The 26,131-nt window shown below is 42.8% G+C and overlaps 1 protein-coding gene and 1 long non-coding RNA gene across 3 annotated transcripts; one reads left to right on the forward strand and one right to left on the reverse strand.

The window, feature by feature from the left end:
- Positions 1-1,859: 1,859 nt before the first annotated feature.
- LOC129017316 (uncharacterized) lies at positions 1,860-12,473 on the reverse strand. Its single transcript, XR_008495050.2, has 5 exons — positions 12,390-12,473; positions 11,092-11,181; positions 7,608-7,880; positions 2,801-3,026; positions 1,860-2,125 (listed from the first exon to the last, which is right to left on the reverse strand). It is a non-coding gene; the product is annotated as an uncharacterized LOC129017316 (long non-coding RNA).
- Positions 12,416-25,479, forward strand: NEK2 (NIMA related kinase 2). Of its 2 annotated transcripts, none has more exons than XM_054457681.2 (8): positions 12,416-12,874; positions 13,742-13,959; positions 14,531-14,771; positions 16,971-17,053; positions 17,844-17,970; positions 18,922-19,141; positions 21,028-21,153; positions 24,607-25,479. In XM_054457681.2, the coding sequence occupies exons 1-8, from the start codon at positions 12,779-12,781 to the stop codon at positions 24,831-24,833; spliced, it is 1,338 nt and encodes a 445-aa protein (XP_054313656.1). In that variant the 5' UTR covers positions 12,416-12,778; the 3' UTR covers positions 24,834-25,479. The 2 variants fall into 2 exon arrangements, with proteins under 2 accessions (XP_054313656.1, XP_054313664.1); XM_054457689.1 differs by having other exon boundaries at positions 12,493-12,874; positions 24,631-25,479.
- Positions 25,480-26,131: the final 652 nt, after the last annotated feature.

The raw sequence follows: 26,131 nt of genomic DNA on the forward strand, positions 1-26,131 counted from the left end.
GTATGTCTCTCTCTTTCTCTCTTTCTTTCTCTCTTTGACTTTGTCTCTCTCTCTTTGACTTTCCTTTTGCCTCTGTCTCTTCCTCTCTCTCGCCTTTCTTTCTCTCTCTCTCTCCTCGACTCTCTCTTTGTCTCTTCCTCTCTCTCTTTGCCTCTTTTCCTCTCTGTCTCTTTCCTTTCTCTCTCTCTGTTGGTCTTTCCTTGCCTCTGCCAGCCACTTATGCTGCTGTTCTCTCAACTACTGTGTGTTGGGGGCCGGGGGGTCTAAAACCAGCTGTAACCAAGTGTCTATGTACGGGAACTGGTCTGGGTTCCCTGGCTTACAGGTTACCTTGTGCCATACCTTTGAAACAAGGGACCTGTCCAGGCTCCCTTCTAATGGCCAACCTACCTCTAATGCTGGCCAGTCTGTCTTACAGAAAGTTTTAAGTTTTCCTGGTGTCACAGTACTCCATAGTCTCCCTTAAATTCTTTTTTGAAATTTTTCAACGTACTTCCTAGTAGGTGGGCTTATTTGTGCCTGATCTATGCCTCTTCGAGACAAAACACCACACTCACACCACACTCACACCACAAACAAAGAACGGGTAAAAAGGACACACACACACTTTTGCAGTTTGCACCAAACCAAAATCAAAACCAAAATCAGAGTATCCAGAAATCCAAGCCAGGTGAAAACCAAAACCAAAGTATCAAGCAATCCAAGTCAAGTCAAAAACAAAAACCGAAGTGCCGATAAAGGCACACCATGGGTGATCAGGCCACGCTTCCACTCAAATGGAGTGGGCAAGTTCTCAAGACTAGTCTTACCAAGTTTTAGATGTCCAGACTCCAAGTGCCCGTTCCTTCCCGGTGTTCAGCCACTGTGTTGATCCTCCATGGGGGCCTGCCACACACTGCTCTGGTGAGGCGTCCCACCAGGGCAAATGCCTACCCAGGAGTGCTCTCAGGATCCGCGTCACTCGGGCTGGTCAGAGTCCCCTGCAGGGATGTTTCACAGGGCAGGCTAAAGCTGCCAAGGAGCTGCCTCAACCATCTGCCAGTCACCTCGCTTCCTGGTCAGGGAACCAAGAAATGTAGCAGGACGAGCTGCAGACAAAACTCCTCAGACTCTGAGTTAAAGAAGGAAGGGGTTTATTCGGCTGGGGGCATTGGCAAGACTCCTGTCTCAAGAGCCGAGCTCCCCGAGTGAGCAATTCCTGTCCCTTTTAAGGGCTCACAACTCTAAGAGGGTGCGCGTGAGAGGGTCGTGATCGATTGAGCAAGCAGGGGGTATGTGTCTGGGGGCTGCATGCACTGGTAATTAGATCTGAACAAAACAGGATAGGGATTTTCACAGTGCTTTTCTATCCAATGTCTGTAATCTATAGATAACATAACCGATTAGGTCAGGGGTCGATCTTTAACTACCAGGCCCAGGGTGTGGTGCCAGGCTGTCTGCTTGTGGATTTCATTTCTGTCTTTCAGTTTTTACTTTTTCTTTCTTTGGAGGCAGAAACTGGGCATAAGACAATATGAGGGGTGGTCTCCTCCCTTAATGCCTGTAACCCCAGCACTTTGGGAGGCCGAGGCGTGTGGATCATCTGAGGTCAGGAGTTCAAGATCAACCTGGCCAACATGGTAAAACCTCGCTCGCCTCTACTAAAAATACAAAAAAATTAGCCTGGCGTGGTGACGGGCACCTGTAATCCCAGCTACTCAGGAGGCTGAGGCAAGAGAATCACTTGAACCCAGAAGGCAGAGTTTGCAGAGAGCCAAGTTCATGCCACTGCACTCCAGCCTGGGTGAGAGAGTGAGACTCTATCTCAAAAAAACAAAAACAAAAACAATACAAAACAAAAAACATGTTTTACTCAGGAAGACTGGTTTTCAATGTAATCAGTAGCAAGTACTTTTACAAAGTGATGAGGGCTTTGTGTCACAAATAACTCCCTTTCCCCAATTACTCTGTGTGGTCAGTTCTGATTTCACTGTACTTTGGGTTCAAGCCATGTATTTGGGAGAAAGTCATACATGTCATTTCTCATAATATTCACCAAATGAAGAACTTTGGAAGGCTATGCAGGAGTCTACAGTTCACTGGAGGCCACGTGGCAGATCTCCCCCAGGGGGTTTCCAGATGTTTCCTGAAAAAGAAGAGAAGAGGTCTCTGCATCGTGTCTCAGATCTGAGTGAGGCCAGTTCTGGAACTTGTGGCATACTGGGGAAGAAATTAGGTCTTGAGGGCCATGGACCAAGGCCTGTCCTTTCCTCAGCTGCCCCTCTACTGCCTCTCTGCCCTAAATGGGTGGCTGAAAGGGGACGAGAAAGAAGAGAGAAAGAGAGAGAGGGAGAGAGAGAAGACAGGAGCAGCAGCAGGAGAGTGCAGGCACTCGGGAGCAGCTCACATCTGCTTCTTGGTTGGGGAGTGTATTGAAAACCACCCTGAGAAGGCTCATGCCTTGGCCTCACTCCCCTTGTCTTGGGCTGACAGGACAGCTATACACTCAAATGCCCCTAAATGCAGGTTTGAGGACCTTCCTGGGGCAGGATGCCACATGGGGACAGGCAGAGCGGAAGCCAGGTGACAGAGCCAGGCCAGCTGGGGAAGTGTGCACCCTCAGAAATGCTGGCTGGGTGGCCCTGCCGGAGGTTGTGTAAAATGCCCATCATGGTGCCTCAACAGTCAGCAGAAAGCTTGGGGTGTTAGGTTTCCTCTATGACTTCGTCCCTCCCCCAAAATAATTATACTAAAAACCATAGTAGCTGTTGTGTCTGGGGCATCTAAGTGGGTCAGACACTACATACCTTATTTCACTCACCCTTCACTGAAACCGTGTGAGGCAGGCATTATTTCCCCCATTTTACAGGGAGGTACTGGGTCTCAGCAGGGGTGTAGGCAACTGCAAGGGGTCTCGCCCAGCTTGTAGGTATAGGGCTGGGTGTCAGCCTCAGGTCCACATGACTCATGTCAGGAGCTCAGAGCCCCTGTGCCACCACATAGCCCTTAGCATGTTGCACCGTTGCAGTGGACAAGCTCTCCGGGATCTGGCAAGGATGGTGAAGTCTGGTCAGAGGGTAGATGTCAGGCCTCGCGGCACAGCTATCACAACAGAACCTAAACTGGAAATTGGGTTTTTGCTGTGGTTTTTTAAAAAATCCCCTTCATCTTTGTTGTTGTTGTTGTTGTTGTTGTTGTTGTTTGAGATGGGGTCTCGCTCTGTCACCCAGGCTGGAGTACAGTGGTGCAATCTTGGCTCACTGCAACCTCTGTCCCCTGGGTTCAAGCGATTCTCCTGCCTAAGCCTCCAGAGTAGCTGGGACTACAGGTGCCCGCCACCACACCTGGCTAATTTTTGTATTTTTAGTATAGATGGGGTTTCACCATGTTGGTCAGGCTGGTCTTGAACTCCTGACCTTGTGATCTGCCCCCCTCAGCCTCCCAAAGTACTGGGATTACAGGTGTGAGCCACTGCGCCCAGACAACATCTTAAACTAGGTAAGCCACATAAGCTAGCTTTCAAGATCTTGGATCTCGAGTAGATCCCAGCTGGTCTTCAGTTTGTATCTGCCACTCACCACCCTCAGTCAAATACTTAAGGTCTTTGTGCCTCAAGTTTCTCATTGGTAAATTCCTGTGGGCTGTTGTGAAACAGAATAAGATGATGCTTACCCAGTGTCTGGCCTGAGAGCTCAGTAACCAGCTGTTCTAAGAACTGGAGGAACAGACTGTAGCTTTAGGCTTTCCTTTCTGCCCTGGGATGTTCTCCCTCTCAAAAACAACAGCACTGAGACTGCTGTCCTGGTGGGTTCCACCAAAGGATTAACACTGAACAGCAACAAAAAAGGGTGCGGGCTCTTCCTTCTGGACCGAATGCACACTCAAGTTTGTTGCAAGTACCTGAGAGCTCATTACCTGCCTTGGCTGTGGAATAGGCCCATGCCAGTGCTTATGTCTTTCTGTTCTATCCCCTGAAAGTCAAAACAAAAGTTTCTCATCTTGAGGTAGGAGGTGGGACTCGACTCCAGAGGTGGGGCTTGGACACCAGACTAGATTGAGGACTAGCTAAAACAGCTGGGGTGAAAGCAGCTTTGAATCAGACATGCCCACCACTGAGACATGTCAATTTACTGTAGCCATGGCAATACCTGGGCATTACCACCCCTTTCCATGGTAATGACCCAATGACCCAAAAGTGCCTACCCCTCCCCTAGAAATTTCTGCATAAACCGCCCCTTAATCTGCATGCAGTTAAAAGTGGGCATAAATACGACTGCAAAACTGCCCTGAGCCTACTCCCTGCCTAGGTTAGCCCTCCTCCTCAGGAGCAGTCATGGAGTTGTAACACTGCCTCTTCAATAAAGCTTCTTCTACCTCTGGCTTGCCCTTGAATTCTTTCCTGGGCAAGCCAGGAACCCAGCAGGCTAAGCTCCACTTTCGGCCTTGCCTGCCCTGTATCACTGACTTCCTTCTGAACCCTCCTCACACTAAGCAAATGCTCAGCCACCTGCCGCCTTTTCCCCACTCCCTTAGCCCTTCCCAAGGTCTGGGCTGGGTTGCATTCAGATTGGTGTGGTCACCACTTTCACGGTGGCACAGCTTGCTTGGGGAACTCACTGATGGCGGATAAGGGGAAGGCCTGAGTTGTGACATGTCCTATAAGGTGCTATGTCATGAGCATGTAATATGAAATCAGCTGCAGGCTGATGCCATGTGGGTGGTGCCCTCCTATGTGGGGGTGGGAGGCCTCCTGGGCAGGAGTTCTTGTTCTTGTTCTTGTTCTCCTGGGGCACAGGAACAAGGTGCAAACAGGCAGAAGGGCAGGTCCCACAGCTGCTCTGGAAGGCTGACCAGGCTGTCCACACACACTCTATCAAACCCCCTCACTATCTTGTCCCACTGTAACTTCTGCTGGCTGGCTTCAGCCCCACTCAACTTGCAAATGCTCTTAGGGAGGTTGCTATACTCTCCAAATGATCAAACTGAGTGTTTACAACTCTGCCCTTACCTTCTTTGCTCTTTGTGCAACATCTGGCATCATGGACCACTTCTGCATTCTGGAAACCATTTCTTCTATGGGAATCTGTGTGACAATTTTTTTCCATATTCTCTCCTACTCTTCTGTATGCTTCCCTTGGTCTCCTTCACTGAGTTTTCTTCCTCCTCCTACACAGAATAACCTCCAGAGTTCCTTCCTTTCTCCCTTCCCACTCTGCCATTCTTGGGGCATATTCATCTCCAAACGTGCCTTCTGTTATCACCTCCCAGCTCTCTGTCTCTGGCCTAGACCAGTCTGTTGAGACCTTGTATCCAACTGCCTGTTGACCAGCTAGCTCCTCATAGGACTTTGGGGCTCAACATGAACTCAGTATCAGCTTCACCCAAGCTGCTCCTGCCCCAGCATTTCCTCCTGTGGTGAACTACGCTACCATCCATCTGGTCACTCAAGCCAGGACTTTCCCTCCCTGTTTACCTTATGTACAGTTGATCACTATGTCTCATCTAACCCACCTTCCAGGCATTTCTGGACTCCCCTCTTCATTCCCACAGCCATTGCCTCAGTTTAGTCAGTGTCATTTCCCCAGTGTTGCTGTGATAGCCTCCCACGCTGTATTCCTATGCCCTGCGTTCACTCTTTACCACAGAAGTCTTTCTAGAGCACACATCTAGTAGTGCTCATCGCTCAAAGCTTCCACTGTGAGTCCATCACCTTCAGAAGACTGCCTCAACTCTTGGGTCTTCCTGCTCACCTGTCCATCCACCTGTCTTACAGGTAATGAACCACAGGTACCCTTTGGTCCACCAGCCCGACCTGCAGGTCACAGCAGGCCTCTATGCTTTTACCCACAGTTTCCCTTCTCCTAATTCCAACTGCTCCTTTAGATGGAATTCAAGTGTCACCTCCCCAGGAACATTTGCCCTGACCCCATGCCCTGCCATCTTTATCAGAATCTGGGTCCTCCTCTTTGCATTTTAGGCAAAGCTCTTTCAGAGCAGTTATCATACTACATAGACCTGATTTACACAGCAGTCCCAGTGAAGTTTTGGTGAGAGGGGATGGAATCACAACATTTAGAGCAGGAAGGGTTTAACAACTTCGTTTTATAGAGCCCAGAGAAGGGATGTTGAAAAGCTAATGCAGACATAGCTACTTAACAAAAATTGTCATTCGGGGTCAGACCAATGACTAAACAGCCCAGTGTTCCAGTGAGGTGAAATGGATTCCCTTGGTCACATAACTCATTAAGACAGAACTAGGCCAGACACAGTGACTCACGCCTGTAATCCCAGCACTTTGGGAGGCCAAGGCAGGAGGATCACCTGAGGTCAAGAGTTCAAGATCAGTCTGGCCAACATGGCAAAACCCCGCCTCTACTAAAAATACAAAAATTAGCCAGGCATGGTGGCGGGTACCTGTAATCCCAGCTACTCGGGAGACTGAAGCAGGAGAATTGCTTGAACCCAGAAGATGGAGGCTGCAGTGAGCCAAGATGGCGCCACTGCACTTCAGCCTGGGTGACGGAGCGAGCAAACAAACAAACAAACACACAAACACACAAAGAAGACAGAACTAGAAGAGCCTGGGAACCTGGAGCTCAAGCTCACTGCTCCTACCATCACTGTGCTGCCCCCGATGGAAAAGGTAGGCGTGTTCTCTAAAAGGTCCTAAGTCCCTTAGAAACACATGATGGTCCTGTGCAAGGTGGTTCAGGCTGCTATAATAAAATACTTTAGACTGGATAATTTATGAACAACAGAAGCCTATTGCTCACAGTTCTGAAGGCTGGAAAGTTCAAGGTCAAGGTGCCAGCAGATTCAGTGTCTGATGAGGGCCTGTTTCTCATAGATGGCATGCTCTATGTGTCCTCACATCATGGTAGGGCAAACACATGGCAAACAAACTCCCTGGGGCCTTTTGTATTAATATAAGGGCACTAATCACTCCCCCAGAGGCTCCACCTCTTAATACCATTACCTTGGGGGTTAGGTTTCAACATATGAATTTAGGGAGGTCACAAGCATTCAGACTCTAGCAGGCCTCACCGTCCATAATTAGTTTTAACATTTGTCTTATCACATTTAGGTGATGAATATTCTTAGAGATAACAAATATCCTGAATTTACAAATAACATGAAAAAACATGGAAAATTATGAATGTCTGTCTTTGTTTGAAAGTTTATCCTTATATTGAACAGAAACATGTTTTTCCCTAATCTGCACCCTTGGGTATAAATTTAAAACTATTCCCTTTTAAAAGGTGGTGGAGCTCTTAACTAAACACTGTTTGGTTTCAAAGATAACTTTCTTCTCATCATATTCTTCCATCAGCTGCCTGCCATTTAGCTGAAGCTGTCTCTCAGTCTGCATCTTGTCCTGTTTATCTCACGTGGTATGTGGCTGTTAAGAACAGTCTGCCTGACACCTCATTCTTTCTTCTAGAACGTGGTTATTTGTTGAGCATATAGTATGTCATGCATCTTTTTTTAAAAGCATCTCTTAGCTTCTAATTGTTATAAACAAAGAATCTCTCCTTTTTCCTTTCTAGAAATCTTTTTTAATCACTCGAAAGAATTGCCATAATCCCTGACTTCAAATTGCTTCAAGTAATTGTGGAGGTAAGACTTACACACAAATGTCTTGTCTGATTTTAAATCCTACACATGCAAATCTGGGGATTTCCTCTAGGGACAGGCTTCTGCAGGCGGAGTAGTGCTGCCGCGCAAGCTCCAGCTCCTCATTTATTATGCAGTGACGTACAGCCCTCTAGTGGGTCTTTAATGCAACATAAAAAAACGAAGCTGAGGGCAATGAAGTATGGCTTTGTTCATTCATCCATTCATCTGATGTACAAGTGCTGGGTTCCTGCTTTTTTCCAGGCACATTTTAGGTGCTGGGAATACTGCAGTAAATCAAACAAACAGCAACAAAATCAGATACATTAGTTACTGGAGACTAAGAAGATGGAGAGGAGAACAAATTTGGGATGAAGATCAGGAACTTGATTTTTGGCACATTAAGTTTGGGATGCTCATTAATCTTCAAGTAGCTCGTTTTAAAAATTAATTAGGTGCCGGATGCAGTGGCTCACACCTGTAATCCCAGCACTTTGGGAGGCCGAGGTGGGTGGCTCACTTGAGGTCAGGAGTTTGAGACCAGTCTGGCCAACATGGTGAAACCCTGTCTCTACTGAAAATACAAAAATTAGCCAGGCATGGTGGCCCGCACCTACAGTCCCAACTATCTGGGAGGCTGAGGCAGGAGAATCTGTTGAACTCGGGAGGTGGAGGTTGCAGTGAGCCGAGATGGTGCCACTGGACTCCAGCCTGGGTGACAGAGCGAGACTCCATCTCAAAAAAAAAAAAAGAAAGAAAAAGAAAATTAAAATTAAAATTAATCAGGCCAGGCGTGCTGGCTCACGCCTGAAATCTCAGCATTTTGGGAGGCTGAGAGGCTTGAGCCCAGGAGTTCAAGATAAGCCTAGGCAACTTAGTGAGACCTCATCTCTACAAAAAGTTAAAACAATTGGCTAGGCATGGTGGTGTGCACCAGTGATCCCAGCTACTCAGGAGGCTGAAGTGGGAGGATTACATTAAGCCCAGGAGGTTGAGACTGCAGTGAGCTGCGATCGTGCCACTGCACTCCAGCCTGGGCCATAGAGTGATACCCTGTCTCAAAAAATAATAATAATAGTAATCATTGTCTCCATGGACATGTACAGAGTGCCTGTGGGAGAAAATGCAAGTGCAAATACTCTCTTATTTAAGATTTCACCAAATTTAAATGAAAACTGACAACATGAGCACAGTTAGCAAGAAAAGTGTGAAGACAGTGAATTAGACCATGGGTGTGGGGAGAGTGGTTATAGAGAAGTTCAAGGGTTGGCCCCACTCTTATAGAGTTGCTCATCTTCTTTCTCTGTTTAAATGGAATCATCTCAGTTCTTCGTTTATTTTCTTCTTAATTCTTGCCACAATTTGTCACAGTGGAGTTTCTCTGTGTACTTAGGTTACATCCATCTCTTCCACCTACAGGACTATATGTCTGTCCTATTCACTGTGGTATCCTCAGCATCTGGCACCTGGCTGAGCCTCTATTTATACTTGCTGGAGGATGAATTTTCCATTTGATAAGGCAGATAAGATAGATGCACATGAGAAGCTAGTAATATGGCCTAGTATAATTCTAAATGAGTAAAAACACAGTTGATTACTCTTAAGAGTAATTAGAAGATCATAGTGGGTTGAAGTCAATCAGGAAAAATTTCAGAGAAGAAACTGGGCATGAGCTGAGACTTAAAGAATGGATGGAATATGAAGGAAAAAGGAAAGAAGTTATGGGGGAAAGTAACCTGTCCCTGTTTGACTGCCACATGCTTCTCATCTCCCAGTGTCTGTTTCTATTCTGGTGTCTAGTGGTCTCTGCTGGGCTGTCCTGCCCTCACTCATGATGCGGGCTAACTCTGGCCAACCTTTAGGGTTTGTCATGTGAGTGATTCCTATGCTACCCCTTTTTTTTTTTTTTAAATTTGAGACAGGGTCTCGCTCTGTCGAGCAGGCTGGAGTGTAGTAGTGAGATCTCGGCTCTCTGCAACCTCTGCCTCCCGAGTTCAAGCGATTCTCCTGCCTCAGCCACCCAAGTAGCTGGGACTACAGGCGTGCCACCACACCCAGCTAATTTTTGTATTTTTAGTAGAGGCGGGGTTTCACCATATTGGCCACGCTGGTCGTGAACTCCTGACCTCAGGTGATCCGCCTGCCTCGGCCTCCCAAAGGGCTGGGATTACAGGCATGAGCCACCACGCCCAGCCTCCTATGCTACTCTTTATTATTGTCTTTGTGGCTCCACTGTCTTTTTTTAAATGAAAACCTAGCATGTCAATGCCTATCATCATACCTGGGCCATAGCAAGTGCTCAATAAATACTTGTTGAATGAGCATATGTGCCTAGGAGCCACATTCCATACTCTTGGGATGGCTCCTTCCCAGATATTTAGTCTCTTTCTAGAGCTGGGGCATTTGGAAATTCAGTACTTGAGGGGCCACTCAAAATCCTTGCATAATTATTAATAAGGGGCTGTCTCAGATTTTTATTTAACAGAGCTTTATTGCATGCCTTCTCTATTACAGGACTTATGCTGGCTATAAGCAGTTTGGAGTTCAGCTACTGTGAGACCCATGTAAACAAATAATGATAAGTTTTGATTTATGTATACAGTGGTCTATGAACACTGTAGATGGAGGATTGACTGTTCAAGTACGCCAGAGAGGCTTCTCAGATTACAGGAGAGAAAGTTGGAATTGAATCTTGAAGGACACGTTATGTCCTCTGGGCAGACATGACTGGAGTGGATAAGGGAGTGGGTTGGACAGTATTCTAGACAAATGCAATCACAGGTGCAAAGATGGTGGTGTGGTGAGGAACTGAGAAAGTGTGCATTTAGAGCAAAAGCAGAAGTGGCCAGAGAGAAGGTGCAGGACTGGATTTGGGGCAGGATAACCAAAGGGCTCTTTTTTTTTTTTTTTTCTTGAGATGGAGTCTCACTCTGTCGCCCAGGCTGGAGTGCAACGGTGTGATCTCCACTCACTGCAACCTTTACCACCCGGGTTCAAGCGATTCTCCTGCCTCAGCCTCCCGAGTAGCTGCGATTACAGGTGCCTGCCATCGCGTCTAATTTTTGTATTTTTAGTAGAGACAGGGTACACCATGCTGGCCGGGCTGATCTTGAACTCCTGACCTCGTGATCCACCCGCCTCGGCCTCCCAAAGTGCTGGGATTACAGGTGTGAGCCACTGTGCCCGGCCAGGGCTCTGTCTTATACACTTTCATGTTGCTATAATAGGATGCCACAGACTGGACAATTTATAAACAATAGTCTATTTGGCTCACGGTTCTGGAAGGTAGGAAGTCCAAGATCAAGGGGTAGCATCTGGCAGCAGCCTTTTCTCTGGGTCATAACATAGCAGAAGGCATCACATGGTAAGAGAAACAGCAAGGGAAAGCCAAACTCATTTTTATAACCAACCGACTCTCAGGATAACCCACTCCTGTGATTACATTAATCCATTTGTGAGGGCATAGCCCTCACAACCCAATCAATTTAAAGGTCTCACCTCTTAACACTTTTGCATTAAGAATAAAGTTTCCAACACATGAAATTTGGGAGATACATTCAGACCACAGCAAGCTCTATGGATACCAATCTGTAAGAGGCACAAAAATAAAAAATATGATGCTAATTAACACAGCCACTTGCAGTGCCTTACATAACTTTTGAAACCTAAATTGGTCCTATTCCCCTGAGATAAGACAGTGCCCTTGAATGTTAATTTAAAAATTCTCCTCGTTGGCAATTCCAATTATCTTATGTTATATTCAGTGCATGTAATAAGTCCCTTATTTTTACATAAAAAGCTTTAAAATTCTTATTAATAGAAAATCAGGTTTCTTTTAATCCTTTGCTGAACAGATATTTAAAGAAAACTGGCCTGTTTATGCATTGCCAAATTATTAGCTTTCTGGTAATGTACGTATTCCTCCAACAAGCCCTGGATGGAGGCCTCTAGGTGCTCCTTCCCTGGTAAACACGGGGCTGTTCATTTGGCTGGGCAAGCTGAGAACGTTGGTTTGTGTGGGTGCGTAAAAGAGAATCTGTGTTCAATGAAGTATTGTCAATAGGGTTAATTATGTGTTTGGCACACATAAACGGGACAAGATGTGTAAAGTGCTTGGTCGGAGAGCGACTGTATTTCTTTCTTTTTTTTTTTTTTTGGAGACTGGGTGTCACTCTGTCGCCCAGGCTGGAGTACAGTGGTACAATCTCAGCTCACTGTAACCTCTGCTTCCCGGGTTCAAGCAATTCCCCATGCCTCAGCCTCCCAAGAAGCTGGGATTACAGGCATGCACCCCCATGCTCGGTTAATTTTTTTTTTTTTTTTTTTTCATTTTTAGTAGAGACGGGGTTTCGCCATGTTGGCCAGGCTGGTCTTGAACTCTTGGCCTCAAGCAATCCGCCCGCCTCGGCCTCCCAAAGTGCTAGGATTTTAGGCGTGAGCCACAGCGCCCGGCCTAATTTTCGTATTTTCAGTAGAGACGAGGTTTGCCATGTTGCCCAGGCTGGTCTAACTCCTGGGCTCAAGCGACCCACCCACCTCGGCTTCCCAAAGTGCTAGGGTTACGGGCGAGCGTGAGTCACCGCGCCCAGCCGGGAGTCTGTATTTCTAATTTGTATTCAGCTCCCAGCATGTCTTCAACGTGACCCCACCCAGGTTCAGGGTACTGGAACCTGAGCGAGGAAGGCGTGTGCCGGGTAAAGTAGGTAGTGTGAGGGGCCAGAGTGCAAAGGTCAGAAGACATTTGGTGGAAGCGGTGTGCAAAGAAGCCTGAGGGGAAGTCCTTAGAGCTCGGTTACCTTGGCGATCTCTACCAGAGGGTTAGAGTTGCGGAGAGGCGCCTGCTGCCGCTTCCTTTCTCCCGCCCTCCCTTTGGCTTAGCTCCGCCCCGTTCTCCCACAGGTTAAAAGCAGACGCCAACGCGGTTGCCTAGTGACACTTTTCCCAAGATGCCTAGGGTATTGTTGTGTTCTTCTTAGCCAATCAGAGAGGCGAAGCGGGCCCACCGCCTGCCAATAGACTGCGAGATCAGGGCCCGCGACGGTTAAACGGGGCCGAAGGCAGGGGTGGCGGGTCAGTGCTGCTTGGGGGCTTCTCCGTCCAGGTCCCTGGAGCTCCTGGTCCCTGGAGCTCCGCACTTGGGGGCGCAACCTGCGTGAGGCAGCGCGACTCTGGCGTCTGGCCGGCCATGCCGTCCCGGGCTGAGGACTATGAAGTGTTGTACACCATTGGCACAGGCTCCTATGGCCGCTGCCAGAAGATCCGGAGGAAGAGTGATGGCAAGGTGAGCGTGGCCCTTCCTTGTGCCCGCCACTGCTTAGGTTTCGTTTCCCCGGGGTGAGCGCCCTGCGCCACCGAAGGGAACTGAGAGGGCTGAGGAAGTGGGTGCCCGGAAGACTAAGCTGTCTTTCCTGGGTCTGCATCTGACAGCCTGTCCTGGGTCGCTTAAAGGATGGGAGACCGCGTCTTTTGATATATGTATTTCCATCTTTTCCTGTTTCTCTCCCCATTTCTCTTTCTCCTGCTATGGCTTCCTAAGGACCTTCCATTGGTGACACGTAGCTAATTCCTGAGCTGTTTTTAGAGCTCTAAGAGTGGCCCTCTCAGGCATAAGAAAGGGGCAAGACTACCAGAACCCGAAGCTTTGTATCTGCAGTCAGACTCCCTCAAAATACCCATTATTCGGATTATTGGATTCATATTTCCCAATGTATATAGGTAGATCTTTTACAGAAAGTAACATTGGACAGGAAACTGCCTGGCTGCTGATGGAGGGATCTTTACCAAGGTGTCTCATCCTGGGAAAACACGACTGGGGTTGAATGGGGCAGGGACTTTGACCACCTCCACCCCAATTTTGACTAAAGCACCTTTTTGCCAACTTCCCACTAACGAACTGAGGGTAGGGGTTGGGGGAGGCCTCATGTGCCTCATTCCCCTTTATCTCCCTACAACATCATTTACTGCTTAGAAATTGGAGGAAGATGATGGAAGTAAACTCACAGCTCCTTAAGTTCATTGAACTAAATTAGATAATGACCTTGATTGTAGGATATAATTAAAAGGGAGGTAATTTTTTAAATCTTGGAACTTTCATTCTTTGTTTTTGAGCATAATGAGTTCATTCATACCTTGGAAATTCTTATTTCAGATATTAGTTTGGAAAGAACTTGACTATGGCTCCATGACAGAAGCTGAGAAACAAATGCTTGTTTCTGAAGTGAATTTGCTTCGTGAACTGAAACATCCAAACATCGTTCGTTACTATGATCGGATTATTGACCGGACCAATACAACACTGTACATTGTAATGGAATATTGTGAAGGAGGGGATCTAGCTAGTGTAATTACAAAGGGAACCAAGGAAAGGTAAGCATAATCTTTTAAAAATGTAAGCTGAAATTGGTCTAGTTTCATTTATTTTAAGCATCTTGTTTTAGGATCAGTAATATGGAAGAGTGTACTTGTATTTGTTTCGTAGGTCCATAGTACTTTAGAAAATTCCCGGTGAATCAACGCCCATATTTTATATCAAAATAACAATTTATAGGCTGAGTGTGGTGGCTCACACCTGTAATCCCAACACTTTGGGAGGCTGATGCGGGAGGATCACTTGAGCCCAGGATTTCAAGACCAGCCTGGGCAACATAGTGGGACCCTGTTTGTACAAAAATTAACCAGGTATGGTGACATGTGCCTGTAGTCCAAGCTGCTTGGGGGGCTGAGGCAAGTGGATTACTTGAGCCTGGGAGGTCAAGGCTGCAGTGAGCCATGATCATGCCACTGCATTCCAGCCTGGGTGACAGAGCAAGACCCTGTCTCAAAAAATATAAATAAATAAATAAATAATTTCCCTATTTGTACACTGGATAATTTATATCATCCCATCTTGGCAATGATTTTTCTGAAGTTATATGCTGTATAACTGCTTTGGTTTCAGGCAATACTTAGATGAAGAATTTGTTCTTCGAGTGATGACTCAGTTGACTCTGGCCCTAAAGGAATGCCACAGACGAAGTGATGGTGGTCATACTGTATTGCATCGGGATCTGAAACCAGCCAATGTTTTCCTGGATGGCAAGCAAAACGTCAAGCTTGGAGACTTTGGGCTAGCTAGAATATTAAACCACGACACGAGTTTTGCAAAAACATTTGTTGGCACACCTTATTACATGTCTCCTGTAAGTATTTCAGAATTTAGATACTTTTTAAAACATATTTTATTTTTGTTTTCTTGTTTGTTTGTTTTTGAGACAGAGTCTCGCTCTGTTGCCCAGGCTGGAGTGCAGTGGTGTGATCTTGGCTCACTGCAACCTCTGCCTCCTGGGTTCAAAGGATTCTCCTGCATCAGCCTCCCGAGTAGAGTAGCTGGGACTACAGGTGCATGTCACCATGTCCGGCTAATGTTTGTATGTTTAGTAGAGACAAGTTTTCATCATGTTGGCCAGGCTGGTCTCGAACTCCTGACCTCAAGCGATCTGCCCACCTCAGCCTCCCAGTGTTGGGATTACAGGCGTGAGCCACCATGCCCAGCCAAAACATCTTTTAATGTTAAGCATTCTGAAGCAGGGAAATTGAGTTTTCTGTTTGTTTAGTAATATCTAGTAGCCAAGAATTGAAAATACTGTTACATTTTTCCACATGGACCACCAGACCAATAAAGTTTATATCAGTTTTTGTTTGCTGCATGAGTTATGTGCATTAATGTAAATATGATGAAGACAGATTCCTAGTCTAAGGTTTGCACTGTTTGTCATCTCTCACTGGGTTCAATTTTTTGAGCATTCTTGCAAATTAAAGCATATTCAGTTCAAGCTTTTATGGAATGATTACGATGCGTTAAACTCAAGGATTACAAAAATGAAATGGATTTTGTCCCTGCCCTCGAGTTGTTTCCCAATGTGTAGGTCCTGGTTATCTGCATCAGACTCACTTGGAGTGTTTGTTTAAAATGCAGAGTTCTGGGTCCCAAACCCAAACCCAAATCCATCAAGTGAATTTCGATCTCTGGGTAGGTTCTTGAACTCTGTTTTTTTTTTTTTTTTTTTTAAATATTGTACTACTTATTTTAGACTTTGCATTTTAACAGGCTCTGTAAATGATTCTTGTGCATGCAGAATCAGAGCTCAGGAAGTTTGCTCACTTCAGATAGCACGTTTTTACAATGTTAACTTTTTGTACATGTTATTTTTTTGTGCCTTTTCCTGAAATATCTTGCTGAGTCCACTCACCAGTTACCTCAATTGCTGGATATTTTGTTTCCAAAATGTTTCACCATTCTTAGAAGTACTGCTCTGCACATCTTTGTATGAATTATTCTTTCTTCCTTTTTGGTTATTTCCTTGGAGTGTAGTTCATAAAATGAAATTGCTGGGATAAATGTTTATGGCTGTTATTAGATATTGCCTGATGGCTTTTAAAAAGTTTAAGTCAATCGTGATAGCACTAATGTGTTAGTATATGACATCTGAACAGATAAAGATGAAGAAATATTTATTAGTATTTTAGTAGTTCACCTTTCTAGGATTTTCCAAATACTTATAAATATATTAACAGATCTGACTATAGTATAAAACTTTGTAAATTAATGATTTTGGTTTTGACTAAGAATAGCCAGAACAGTACCATTTTCTCACTGTATCAAATTCCAAATAGAATGTTTTTAACATAAAGGACAATTATCCAGAAGTGGTTCTTGGAAAATTTGAAACCTATTCTTTTGTTCCTTTTCCCTCCTGCCCTTGTAATTAGAGTGGTTCAGCTTTCCTAAGGCACTGATTGTCAAAAAGTGGCATCAGACTCACCAGTTGGACTTTAAAACACTAACCAGCCACTAGAGATTGCTTCTATTCCCTCTGTTGAGAATAAGAGCTCTGGTAGGCTGTTGTTACTGTAGATGTGGAAGAAAGGCAAACAATAAAATAGGTAATGATAATATTAGGTACTACTGTGATTTATGCAGTGGACTGAGAAAAAATATAAATGGATAATTCAATTAGCTATTTATGTCTATATCCATTTAAATGTGGACTAGATACATATTTTGACTATTCTTAAATTTCCTCTAGTTCTTTTAAAATGGTGTTTCTTAATTTGCCTTGAGAATAGAAGTCTCTCATATTCACCTCTGTATTGTCAGTGCCTAGTCTATACTAAGCACTTTCATTTGTGAATGAAAAATGAGTGAATGAATTATATATGATGGAGTGTATTGGGACAAGATCATTGCCTTTTTTCCATTATAAATTTCAAGATAAAGTTTAAGCTAAAAACTTTGAGGTTCTGTTTTTATCTCAGGAGTAATTTAATGTCTTTTATAAGTTTCAAAACAAAATAAACTCTTAACACCTTCCACTTTCTTACCCTTTTTCCCTGTATAGGAACAAATGAATCGCATGTCCTACAATGAGAAATCAGATATCTGGTCATTGGGCTGCTTGCTGTATGAGTTATGTGCATTAATGTAAGTATGAAGAAGACGGATTCCTAGTCTAAGGTTTGTACTGTTTGTCACATTTCACTGGGTTCAGTTTTTTGAGCCTCTGTGCTAACGAAAGTATGTTCAAGTCTGAAAGAATTGTACCCTGGGTAAAATTAAGGTAGATGAACAGGCTAAAAGAAACTATTCACAAATTAAAACTATAAGCCATGAGGCTGGGTCTTGACTGTTCAAGGGTCTTGGCTGGTTAGGTGCTTTCCTGTTAGATTGACACTTAGCTCAAGGGAGAGCACATAGGTCAGGCAGGTAAGGTAAAGCTACTGTAAGGATGTGGAAGAAATGAAACAAGACTGGGGTAGAGGTCTGGGGATCTGTAGAGCAGGGAAGAGCTCCAATTCTTTCCCTTTGTTCTTTTCATTTTTTTTTACTTTGAAACTATTCTGTAGAGCAGTGATTCTCAACCAGGGATAAGGGAAGCAAATTTGCCTCTTATGGGGCATTTGATAATGTTTGGATAAATTTTTAGTTATCACAGCTGGGGAGTGCTCCTGGAATCTACAGGGTAGAGGGCAGGGAGGCTACAAAGTACCTATAATGCACAGGACAGCCCCCCACAACAAAGAATTATATGACCTCAAATGTCAATGGTGCCAAGGTTGGGAAACTTACTTATAAGAAGAAAATCCCAGAAGTAGAAACTTAAATGCAAACTGGAGCTTAAGCTGTGCTTTGGATTTGGTTCCTATTGTATATTTTCATTTTTACAATTTGAAAATGTCTTCATCGTCTTCTTCTTCTTCTTTTTTAATCCTAGGCCTCCATTTACAGCTTTTAGCCAGAAAGAACTCGCTGGGAAAATCAGAGAAGGCAAATTCAGGCGAATTCCATACCGTTACTCTGATGAATTGAATGAAATTATTACGAGGATGTTAAACTTAAAGGTAAAGATGCTAAGATGATATATTGTCTGTTTCTAGCTGTCAGTTAAGTGTTGGAGCATACATTCTCTCTTGTAGATCAATGGAGACTGAAGAAACATTAAATATACTTTCTTAGCTAAATTTACTGTGTTAACACAAGTGAAAACATATGTAAATTTGGCAAATTGCACATCCTTGCTGGCCCACCTTCTGCGCTTTCTTTATTTCTCCTCCCACTCTGCCATGCTAGCAGATGGTTGGTAGCAAGGAAAGATTGCAAAAAAAATTCAAATTCTCGTTCCCCTTGTCCTTGCCTACCTCACAGTGGCAGGTAGTGAGGGAAGGGCCCAGAAATAAGAGTTTATTACTCTGCCTCTAGCTCTAATTGAGAGATTAGAGACCAGAAGAAGGGGAGGGGTGATGGAGGGTGGAGGGAGGACAGCAAAAAAGCAGAGGGAAAATCAGCAAAGAGATGATGTGGAAAAACTCTGGCTATAGAATGGGGAAGGAGATGTTCTGGGGATCAGGCTGACATAAGAGAAGAAGGAAAATGCTATAGGATCACAGACAAGGATACAGATGAAGTGACAGGATTGAGAGTCAGTGAGACAGTATCTTGCTAAATGTAGTTTAGAGATGCAAGGGCAGTACTTCCCCTAAAACAGACCCTAGCAATACTACCAAGCACCAGCACAAGATGTGCCAGTCTTCAGGGATTGAACCTTCTTAGAAAGGTGAAAAGAGGAAAAGAGAAAAAAGGTAAGTTAACATCTGCATTACCTTGTGGACCCAGAACCTCATGAGTTAAAACCACCTGTGAACTTATTTTTCCAAGTGTTTAAGACCTAGCCATAAAGGAGTCCTTTCTTTTGTCTTGGAAATACTTATATGTCCTTTTATTTTAACTGCTGTCTTAGGAGGACTATTCTGTTATGCAATCTGACTATAACACTTGAGTATTTTTTTCCCCAGGATTACCATCGACCTTCTGTTGAAGAAATTCTTGAGAACCCTTTAATAGCAGATTTGGTTGCAGACGAGCAAAGAAGAAATCTTGAGAGAAGAGGGCGACAATTAGGAGAGCCAGAAAAATCGCAGGATTCCAGCCCTGTATCGAGTGAGCTGAAACTAAAGGAAATTCAGTTACAGGAGCGAGAGCGAGCTCTCAAAGCAAGAGAAGAAAGATTGGAGCGTAAGTCTGAATGGGGACGAAAGCAAAGGAGAACTACCAAGTGGGTTATTTTGATGTGTCTGAATATCTCTTTGAGCAGAATATTTTATACATACAGATCTTATTACAAGCTTTTGAAAAATACTTGAGAAACCAAAATATGTATTGTAGACTTTTTAATAATCAGGCTTGCTGGCACCTTCATGTTGGACATCTTTCTCTGAGATCAGTTGCTAGTTATATATTATTGGGCCTTAACTGTGATGGCCCTAATAAGATAGCCTTGTATTTTACTCTAGAGTTACTTTTTTCTTTTTCGTCTCTACTATGAATACCCTAATGTTTTCCCACTGTAAAGGAAGGTCTTAAAATTGCTGCTTTCCATAATAAAAAACCATGACTTTTGTCTTTTGAAATGGCCACTCCAACAGAATTCCAGGTCCAAAACCCTACAGTATGTAGATGAGATATGTTCAGGCAATTCTTTTCTTTTTTTTTTAACTTTTTATTTTTGAAAATGAGATGGGGTCTCACTATATTGCCCAGGCTGGTCTTGAACTCCTGAGCTCAAGCGATCCTCCCACCTTGCCTCCCAAAGTGCTGGGATTACAGGTGTAACCTACCACACCTGGTCTGTTCAGGCAGTTCAATAGAGAATCTAGATACAAGATATTTTAAGTCTATAAATAATACTCTGTTGGGTATTAACATTGACTTATGAGTATTAACTGATTATGTGCTAATTTAGTTTTGATATTGAAAGTGTGTCTACTCCACCAAGATGAGAGCTACTAGCAAGCATTTAGGGTTATGCAAGGTAGCTACAGAGTGAGCTTCTTCATTTTAACATCAGGAGACGAGAGATGGGGTCGTATTTGTCACCTGTCACCCTCATGACTCACCTGATTTTACTTCTGCAGCTTTATGCCCAATCCAGGCTTTAAATAATGAAATATTGTATAGTCCTGTGAGATATGCTTACTGTATAGGTACAACCTATACTTACTTGGAAACCTCTGTAAAAAATAAGAAAACTTTTTCTTATAACTTTCCCCAGTGTTTCATAATTTCTTTTTTTTTTTTTTTTTGAGATGGAATTTCACTCTTGTTGACCAGGCTGAAGTGCAGTGGCACCATCTTGGCTCATTGCAACCTCCACCTCCTGGGTTCAAGCAGTTCTCCTGCCTCAGCCTCCTGAGTAGCTGGGATTACAGGCGCCTGCCACCATGCCTGGCTAATTTTTGTATTTTTTAGTGGAGATGGGGTTTTGCCATGTTAACTCGGCTAGTCTTGAACTCCTGACCTCAGGTGATCCACCTGCCTCGGCCTCCCAAAGTGTTGGGATTACAGGCGTGAGCCACTGTGCCCAGCCATAATTTCATATAGCAACTGAAATCTGAATACTTTCTGAATTTTGGGCCATGAATAAATAGTAACCTTTGTTATTAATACTAATCCTATGAACTACTGCCTAACTGAATTGTGTTTTTTTTCTTTTATTTGGGTGTGGTCATTCAACAAGAAGAAGGAGATTTTTGTACTGTGAGGCCAGATCATGTCCTGAAAATTAGCTGTTGCCTGTCTTCAGTGAAGAGCAGAGATAGCTTTAGTTTTTTGTTTTCTCAAATAAGTTACTCCCACAAAAGATGACCAAAGGTTGAAGCTAACTTTGTATTTGTTTAAATAAGTCCTTTCAAGAAAATCTAAGATAACAGACAGCCTACTAAAACACTCAATTAAAAACTAACATAATCAGATTGACTGAGGCACAGTGAGAATCCTTTCCCCAAACATTGCTTATCAGTATCAGGCATGCTAGTGGTGATAAGATTGCCAAATGTAAATTGTTTTTTAGTCAAGGTCACTTGTTAATTTTTTTTTTTTCTTTGTCCATTCTCTTTTTAAAGAGAAAGAACAGGAGCTTTGTGTTCGTGAGAGACTAGCAGAGGACAAACTGGCTAGAGCAGAAAATCTGTTGAAGAACTACAGCTTACTAAAGGAACAGAAGTTCCTGTCTCTGGCAAGTAGTCCAGGTATGAGAATCAACTCAGTCAACAGAAGCTGGTGCTACAAATGAAGAAATGTGCACCAGTGATGCTCCCAAAGTGGCTTAGGTAGCCCTTTTCATTTACAAAGTCTCACATTTTAAGACGGATTTCATTGAATATATGCATTTCATTGGAAACAAAATTCTGTTATAGCAATGATTTATTTCCTGGGTTCATAGACCTGAGGCAATGAGTCATAGAATTTCATGTTTGATTTTCTTTAGCTTATCAAACTACATGTTTAGTAATTGATACTTATTTTTATTTTTTTTATTTTTTAATTTTTTTTTTGAGACGGAGTCTCACTCTGTAGCCCAGGCTGGAGTGCAGTGGCACGATCTCCGCTTACTGCAAGCTCCGCCTCCTGGGTTCACGCCATTCTCCTGCCTCAGCCTCCCAAGTAGCTGGGACTACAGATGCCCGCCACCACGCCTAGCTAATTTTTTGTATTTTTAGTAGAGACGGGGTTTCACCGTGTTAGCCAGGATGGTCTTGATCTCCTGACCTCGTGATCCGCCTGCCTTGGCCTCCCAATGTGCTGGGATTACAGGCATGAGCCACCCCACCCAGCCGATACTTATTTTTAAAAATGAGGGCATTTATAAAACTATTGTGTGTTTCAGATTTCAGAGAAATAAACTACATTTCAAGTAAAAATCAACATTTTAATACTGCCATGCCTCATCTTTCGTAGAAAGCATGGCTTAAAAGGCATGATAAGCCACCTGCAGAATAGGCTGTCACGTTTGAATCTTTGCTAACACCCTTTCAAGTTGAAAGATATTTGTCGAAATTTGATTGTTTAATATCTACATATGTTCTCTGCATTTCCTTCTTTATTTAAAGTCTGGTATATAGATATTCAGCTTTCTCAGGGCTCTGCCTTTGTGTGGCATTGTCCCTTCACTCTGCCGCACTGAGATGTGGTTATCGTATATACCAGTGAACCATTGTCTAACATTCTCCATTTTATAGAAACCCTCAATCTGATTTAACTGACTCTTTAAGATTATGTAAAATGCAAACTGTGAAACATCTTTTTGCTTGATTTCTTTATGACATAAACTAACTGTTAAAAGTTGTTGGTTTCAAAAATCGAGCATCTGAATTTTCAATAAAATTTAGAGTTTTTATAACTCCCTTATTCCATGTAGGACAGCATATATGAAAGCTATTATTCCCATCTTTAATAAATTGAGATGTAATGTGGTCAATTTAGTGAGCATTGGCAGCATTTTGTAAATGGAACAGACAAAAAAACCCTACTTAAGTTAGATTGATGATCACAATAACTTTGTAGTGAATAAGTGATGGAAAGAAATGAAACTACTGATAGAAGTAAATGAAACAAGGATTATATGAAACTTTGGCTTCATCTCTGTTAAAATACCTTCTTTTTTCTTAATATTGCCATCTACCATTTCAATATTGTAAAAATATTTATTTTGGCTTTTCATAGATTCCACACTGTCATCCATAAAGACAAAATAAACTTTAATCATGATTAGGGTGATAAAATGAGGAGAAAATTTTACCTGGATGAATTTCGTGCATCAAACCCATTGCAGGGAATTACTTAAGACCCTGTTGGGGATGGCTCTTCAGTTAAAGAGTTTATTTACATTTGCCCTGATAGTCTTTGAGCAAAAGATGAAAATAGCTAAGTAAGGATGATGTGTTTTACTTTATAGGAAACACAGATAAGTATGGGGATCTACTTATATGTGAATCATGGCAAATATTTAAAATGAGCCATAGGAATCAAGTATCCACTGGGGCAAGCAGACATTTTAGAGTATTGAGTGCTGAAAGTAGTGAACACATCAGAGCTATAAGATAAGCATCATAGCAGTGGGGAATGGGTACCATTCTGAACTCAGGATGTTGGAAATATCCTCTCCCCATCCTTGGGCTATAAAATCCACACATGAGGAAGCCATCACAAGTATATTGAAATCATCACAGCAAGCAGCAGTGTCTTTTTTTAAAGCTGTTCTTTTCTTATTTGATGAAATATTAATTCTTCTATTTAATGGAAGAATTTTAAAAATGTTTTAAAAACACTTTCTTTCTTATAAAACTGTCCCATTAAGAGTCAAGTGTGGTGGTGCACCTATAGTCCCAGCTACTCTGGGGGCTCAGGCAGGAAGATCACTTGAGCCGAGGCATCCGAGGCTGTAGTGCACTACAGCTGCACCTGTGAATAGCCACTGCACTCCAGCCTGGACAACATGGCAAGACCCCATCTCAAACAAAAACAAAAACAAAATAAAACTCCCATTAGTAAGACAATGTTGACTTACAAATGTAAAGGTATTTGTGGTAATAAGAAGGTGGATAGAGTTGAAACAGTGGAGATAAGGTCTAAAGGCAATCCAGTTTGCTTTGAAGCAGAAGTGATGTATGAAGCAGGAAGTCACAGGACCCTTGGAAGGCAGTGCATCTGTGTGCCAGCCTTTCCTATTCTTCTGCCTGGAGCACTCTTCATCCAGACAGCCCTGTGGCTTCTTACTTCAGAAATGACTGTATGAGGCTTTGTATCATTACAGCCACCACCCAGCATGTCCCTGTTTCCAGGGCTGTTTTTCCTAATAGCACATATTACCATCAAATATTCCCCACCAGTACTTGTTTATTTGTGTTTGGTTTATCTCCTCCTACTAGAATAGGCCTTTGTTTGGTTCACAGTGGCCCATCCTACGAGCTCAGTAAATATTCGAACATATTTCCTTTAACACAAAGGAAAAATAAAAAGATTCTAGAATCTATAAGCCTCCAGCCCCCAGTAATTCTGTCAGCAGTTAATAGTGTTGCCACTTTAAGTAAATATGATTATTATTTATTTTTTCCATGTAAAGAATAGTTTACAGTTTTTACTACTTTTACTTGATTTACCTTTTCCACACTGAATTTGTTTAGGTTCTTTTGGAAACAGATTTCTGGTCCATTAAGATGCTTTGAACTAAGTGTTCTTGAACATTTAAGCAAAACTGTAGGTGTTCTCTATTAAAAAAACAAAAAGCAAAAACAAAAAAAAAACTCCGCTTCTATACTTTTCTGTAGGTAAGGTGTTCTGCATAGAATGGCACTTATTTTTAAGGATAGAGATAAATAACATTGATTTCCAAAAGTTTTATATTGTCCATAATACTCAGTGTGTTTAACTTTAAGAGTAAAATTGATTGTTGGTTGTTAAGAGAATAAAACTTACGTTCCTTGAATTTTGGCACATTCCAATATTATTTTTTCAATGCTGTGGATTAAAAGGCTTATTTCTGCCAGTCCTACACCCCTAACCTCCTGTCCCAGAGAAAATAAAACAGGCATCTAGATTTCAAATGTGAGCCATAAGAGCAAATACTTTTTGATGAGTATAAGTATGAAGGAGTTGAATTCTGTTCAGGTAACTCAAAGCCCTTTTTCTTTTTCCTTCTAAAGAACTTCTTAATCTTCCATCCTCAGTAATTAAGAAGAAAGTTCATTTCAGTGGGGAAAGTAAAGAGAACATCATGAGGAGTGAGAAATCTGAGAGTCAGCTCACATCTAAGTCCAAGTGCAAGGACCTGAAGAAAAGGCTTCATGCTGCCCAGCTGCGGGCTCAAGCCCTGTCAGATATTGAGAAAAATTACCAACTGAAAAGCAGACAGATCCTGGGCATGCGCTAGCCAGGTAGAGAGACACAGAGCTGTGTACAGGATGTAATATTACCAGCCTTTAAAGACTGATATTCAAATGCTGTAGTGTTAAATACTTGGTTCCATGATCCATGCCTTTCTGTATAGTACACATGATATTTTGGAATTGGTTTCGCTGTTCTTCAGCAACTATTGTACAAAATGTTCACATTTAATTTTTCTTTTGTCTTTTAAGAACATATTATAAAAAGAATATTTTGTTTGGGCTTTTAATCCTGTGTGTGATTACTAGTAGGAACATGAGATGTGACATTCTAAATCTTGGGAGAAAAAATAATGTTAGGAAAAAAATATTTATGCAGGAGTAGCACTCACTGAATAGTTTTAAATGACTGAGTGGTATGCTTACAATTGTCATGTCTAGATTTAAATTTTAAGTCTGAGATTTTAAATGTTTTTGAGCTTAGAAAACCTAGTTGGATGCAATTTGGTCATTAATACCATGACATCTTGCTTATAAATATTCCATTGCTCTGTAGTTCAAATCTATTAGCTTTGTGAAAATTCATCACTGTGATGTCTGTATTTTTTTTTTTTCTGTTTAACAGAATATGAGCTGTCTGTCATTTACCTACTTCTTTCCCACTAAATAAAAGAATTCTTTAGTTTCCCTGTATTTATGTGTCTTGAATTTGTTGGTCTCTTAGTTGATGGGAGTTGTGTTTATGATTTGTAGGTCTTCATTGTAGGGTATGGAAGGAAACATGGATCTGATGCTCAAGGGAGTGGCATTCCAGTCCTAAACTGTATGGCCCTTTACCTCCCATCTCATTAATCCATGTATGCAAGCCAGTGGTCCTTAACAGGGTGATTTTGCTCCTCAAGGGACGTTTGGCAATGTCTGGGGGCGTTTTTGATTGTCATGATTTGTGGTAGGGTGCTGCTGGCTGCTAGTGGGTACAGGCCAGGGACACTGTGAACATTTTACAATGCACAGGACAGCCTCTGACAACAAAATGTCAATGGGTTTGGATCATAATCCTGAATGACACAATCTCAAATGCGAAAATCCTGAAAGACCAAAATCCCTAATGTCTTAAATCCCAAAAGATCAAAATCCCTAACGTGTGAACTTCCAAAATCACAATCCTGAAAGATTAAAATCCCAGATGTTAAAATCCTGAAAGCCAAATTCGAAGTCAGGGATTAGTGCAGTTTCAGCTGTATACAGGATAATTGCATCACGTTAGGCAGAACTGTTACCTTGTTATTGTCTTCATTGGAAATTAAGTATGGTTTAAGAGATGTGGATGGATATCGAGTTGATA

The sequence above is a fragment of the Pongo pygmaeus genome, chromosome 1 (genome assembly GCF_028885625.2).
Source record: "Pongo pygmaeus isolate AG05252 chromosome 1, NHGRI_mPonPyg2-v2.0_pri, whole genome shotgun sequence".
Lineage (NCBI taxonomy): Eukaryota > Metazoa > Chordata > Mammalia > Primates > Hominidae > Pongo > Pongo pygmaeus.